This window comes from Tripterygium wilfordii, chromosome 8 (genome assembly GCF_013401445.1).
Source record: "Tripterygium wilfordii isolate XIE 37 chromosome 8, ASM1340144v1, whole genome shotgun sequence".
Taxonomy (NCBI): Eukaryota; Viridiplantae; Streptophyta; class Magnoliopsida; order Celastrales; family Celastraceae; genus Tripterygium; species Tripterygium wilfordii.
The window spans coordinates 1-5075 of record NC_052239.1 but is presented as its reverse complement, the minus strand read 5'-3'; the positions used below and the strand labels follow the sequence as shown (position 1 = coordinate 5075).

The window sequence follows — 5075 nt, the reverse complement described above, 5'->3', positions numbered from 1 at the left end:
AACAAAGTATGTTTTCAAGTGTTCATTTTCATCAATTGTATAACTCTAGCACTCTAAATTTTTCATAAAGTTCACTTTTGAACACTTAAAAAATATGTTTCAAGTGTCTATTGAACATGCTCTCAGTCAAAGAACTGAAGGAGTAATCCGCAACTATTGTAGCACGAGGATTCGATAAACGAGACAAAAAAAAGCTGGGGTGATGGTATTTTGACCTCATAAATTGATAATCTTATCCTTTTGAATTGTTTAATATTTATTTTATATAAAAATCAATGTTTTAATATATTGTTTTACAAAATTATACCTTTTACATTAAATAAATATTATATCATGCTCATTATCCTCACTTGATTGACTGATAGGAATTTACTTTTATTATGTATAAGATTTTGTTTTTTCCAACAATATCTGTAATTTTTCGTAGTTAAAATGATTTTTATTCCTGACTTTTTTTGTTTGGTTTCCAATCAGATGAGTTTAAGACGATCAAAAACTAACCGGTAACATCATTACATTAGTCAAATGTCAACTGTAATGCAGCCCTATATTATCTCGTTCACAGAAGTCAAGGCAGACAAAAACTGTGGCTTCAGGGCTATTGTCGGTTTACTTGGTTTTGGCGAGGATGCATGGCACGACGTGATCTGATTTTTGAGTTGAGGATATTTTGGAACGAATACATTGAGATGTATGGTAGTTATGATTGCGCAGTGTCAATTTATAATTTACTATCCTTCTTCGAATTAGATAGATCAACATCACTTGAGTATTGGATGACGATGCTAGATATGAGACACTTAATTGCATGTAAGTACAATGTCATCTTGCATGTTCTTAACCCAAAATAGTGTCACACATATTTGCCTCTGTGTTCCATACCTCTACCGATAGATGAATGTGTATCTATGACCATTGGATTGGTCAATGACAATCACTATGTACAACTGTCATTGGTAGATAGCTACCCAATGGTTTAGATACAGGTATGAATGTGCAGCTGACTGGGTCACTCCGTACAATGAACAACTAGCCTTATTCGTCCAATCTACTCGTAATACGAATCCATCACCATTTGTTGTACTATAAAGTAGCATTTGTAATTATTAAATTATTGTGTCTCGTCATTTGATTAATAATAGTCAAGTAAAAAATTAATTAATTGATGCATAAATATAACTACATATGGGTAAACATCTCATTGTCATCTATCAAATCAAACACGTGAAATGCCAAGTTTATTAAAAAAATACAGATTGGACGAAAACGGAAAGAAAGGGATATAAAATATTTATTTAATGTAAAAGGTATAAGTTTGTAAAAAAATACTGATTTTTATATAAAATAAATATTAAACAATTTAAAGGGGGTAAGATTATTAATTTGTGGGTTTGAAAAATACCACCACTCAAAAAGCTGGCACCCACAATTTCGCGGACTTTTTTATGTTAAAACTTAAAACACCCTCCCTAATTTCGGATGAATTTACATATGCATTTTGGTTGCATTTTATATGCATTTTTGAACTAAAGTCAATGGAGTCCCCTTTTCTTTTTCTATAAATAATCTCATCCACTCGTTATCCTCATTTCTATTTTTCCTCTTGCAATTTCTCTGCAGGGAAACATAAGAGAAGTTTTTTTTCTCTCTAGGGTTACATAAGGCTTGGCTGCTTCAGTGCTTTGGGTACCAGGTGAGTCATTACGGACCCATCTTCTATATATCTTCCTTTTTATTTGGCTCGGGGAGAAATCTGTGTTTTAGCGGCCTTGGAGCTTTATGTCGTTTGGCTTTTAGTCATGTCGGCCCTTGTGATATCGATTACTTGTTCTGAGAGGAAGACGTGATTGTGTTGCAGATCTGTTTGCTTATTTTTCTAATTGATCTATTTTTGTTATTGTAGCAATAAAAATGTAGTTTTTTTTTGGTATTTCCGTATTGTTACTTGTAGGTACTATGATTTTTTTTAAATGCAATTTAAGCGCTATTGATTAACGAACATAGAAAAAAAGGGTCAGCGGATTTTCTTATGTCTTGGAGGTCTAGGCTATCTCCTTTTCTCAATCCCTTTAACAGAGTTCCATATTACAATTGATGTTAGGTTTTAGGTTAGCCATATCACGCGTAGGCTAAGGCTGCTGTAGCTTTATTACCAAACCAAAAATTGTCGTCGATGTGGATCCAGATAATCTTTTCGTTTTTGATGAATTCTTGCATTCTGTTGGGTTCTGCAGAACTGTCAAGTGCAGAATTCGAAGTTGCTATTCTTGCAGAAGCAATGGAAGCATATGGAAAATCTACAATGGGTGGTGCTGCTAATGTCATCTATCTATCGACCATTCTAGGCCTAGATGGGCCAAATCCAGTTCACAAATGCGGTTACAAGTGTGAAAACGAACATGTATGTGGAAACGTGTATTGTTGCAAACTAACAGGACTCACTCACATTTGTGACAAGAACTGTAACCAAAGAATTTTGTATGATAACCATAGTTCCCTTTGCCGGGTGAGTGGCCAGCTTTCCCCCCTAACTCCAGCAGAGCAGCAGGCAGTTAGAGGTGTGCGTAGGAAGCTTGATTCTGACAATACTCCTGGTGATACCTGTGGTTTTAAGCGCCGACGTGATGCTCAGTTTCATCCTTCTCCTTTCGAGAGATCTTTTTCTAATGTCAGTCCCATCTGCAGCCAAGCTGGAGATGGCATGGATTTGAGCTAGATATACATATATCGTATTACCGAAAAAAACTCTTTATCTTTTAGTTACTATCAAGCTACTTCAAATTGTCCTTTCTTAAGTTCATGGAACAAATATGGATGATAAAACTTTATGCAAGTACTTAATATCGGACCTGATGTGTCCCGGTTATCTGTTGGAACAGTTTATATTACTTGCTATGTGCATTGCTATGGAGGTTCCTTTGGCTCAACTGTTGTTTAGGGTATTAAGCAGGCTCAAGTTCCTTTCATGTGAAACTTGAATTAAACTCAGCTTCTCTCTAACTGAACAGCTGGATCAGACCAGTGTCAGCTATTGAGTGCATTTGACAAGTATTAGTGCACTTAAATGTAGTACGGTATTAATTGATTGGAGATTTTTTTTCTATTGCTTCGTCCAAGAACTAATGTTTCATTACAGTGTAATATGTTTGTGCTTGGTGGACTTTGAATCTTTTGTGGAGCCCATTATCTGCGAGAACTAATCAATTAATATGTAAGAACCTTGTGCACGAGAGTTGTTTTTATGTTAATTTTGCATAAGGATTACTTTTAAGTTGATGGTTTGTGTCTTTGTCTGGCATTGGCCATTGCAGTACAGGTTTTATCAAGTTCCTCAAATGAGGGATCTTCATGGACTTTTAGCTGGTACTGGTAGAAATCTCACTAAGTTGTTACTTTACTTTGTTTAGTTTCTTGCAGGTTGTACATGCATTACATAATCATTACTTTGTCTTCGTTAGTGTTTGTATTTTTATGCCCCTACTTTATTGATTCTATATGTGATACTGAATTGAATATTAATTTTTGTAGGGATGAAGTGCGTGCATTCAGGACAGTTTAAAATGTCTATTGAGATGAATAACTTGTTATGTTTTAGATGTTTTCAAGAGCATATAACTTTTGCTGATAAATTATTTTCTTCTTTCGCGAGTGTAGGTGTCTTTGCTCATCTTGGAAAATGAAGCTGGCCTCGAGCAGTGCTAATGAGATGAGAAAGTGATATGTATTTGACTTCTGAAGGGTTAGCAGCTGTCTGCTTTCTGTACTAGGGTTCCATCATATTAGTACTGCCATGGCAGAAACCCTTTGATCCCATCTTTATAGCACCCACAGGGCATCCTGTTTGGCTGTCTCTGCATGTTTTCCGCTGTGCTACTCTCTCTGGTCTGATGGTGAGGCCTGATGTTGGACTTTGATTCTGAATGACAACATCAATTGGTACCTGTTCTGTTGAATTGTTTGTGAAGCATAGAAATGCCCTCCATGAACAGTTTTCTGGCTTTGGCTACAACAATGAGGCTGAAAATAAATGGCGGTGAGAGTTTTATCTCAATATCACTAAGGCTAGCAGAAGTGTAGTGTTTTATTTTCCCAGTTTTGCATGAAGAGGAAGTTCTTAGTAGATGTTGACTCTAACCTTAGTATCGTATTAAGAAATCAATTTCTCTTCCAGCCATGGCTATCCTCAATGTTTCTCTAGATGGTGCCTTTGTTTTATGCCATTAAAACTACATGGCATACCATCATTGGTAAACTCTTAAATTACCTAAATTACGTCTTATGTGTTTTGCCCAGCAGCCTCCTTAAGGTCATAGCTGATCTCAAATTTAGTTTGAGGGGAAAGACTTGTGAAATAAATTTGTCCTCTTTGTTGAGACGAGGATTTAGTGCAAGAATTCTTTGATTTGTCTGTTGTCCTTTTTGTGACTTAATGCGTCTATCTTTCAGAAATGCAATTTAGATCTTACATTGTGTTCCCTGGATCAACCTTACTCAATTGTAACGTGTTTTGTGTGGATGCATTGTAGTTCTCTTAATACTACAAATGGCTGTAAAACAATATAAAGTACATAACAACCCTTTCCCTGAAAGGGCGAGGCACCTATATATGTTGGATTATTGTGTGTTATGTGGGGGTGGGGTGTTCAAACTTCAAAACGCATATGCACTTGTTCAGTTTTGGTGACCCTTATTGGATGTGGGTAAAGAAGGGTAAAACCTTAAAAGAATGACGGGAAGGCTTGTTTAGGAAAGGTCAATTGAGTTTTTTCTTTTATATTTTCTTTTGGCGGATATATTTGTCGACCAAGCAGAGATTGTGTTTTGACACCATCAATTGGCAGCAACACAGCTCGGCTCACTTTCTACCTAATCTGTTTGGATTGAAGATGATTCAATCATATACTTTTCCTATCTGTTGTTTATCTCCAGGTGCGAGGAATATCAGTCCTATGATCCTACCTGTACGTATTGGTTGAGCTGCTTGAATGATTTTCAATTTGAGGTATTTGGAAGATTATATGCTCAAGGGATGAGAACAATTGGAATCTCCTAAATGTCCGCCCCAACGAAAGGAT

General features: G+C 36.1%; 1 protein-coding gene across 1 annotated transcript; it reads left to right on the top strand.

Annotated features, from left to right (window-relative positions):
- The first annotated feature begins 1589 nt into the window (after nt 1-1589).
- LOC120004025 lies at nt 1590-4470 on the top strand. The gene is made up of 2 exons (XM_038853233.1): nt 1590-1693; nt 2235-4470. The coding sequence occupies exon 2, from the start codon at nt 2279-2281 to the stop codon at nt 2714-2716; it is 438 nt and encodes a 145-aa protein (XP_038709161.1). The 5' UTR covers nt 1590-1693; nt 2235-2278; the 3' UTR covers nt 2717-4470.
- The last annotated feature ends 605 nt before the right edge of the window (nt 4471-5075 follow it).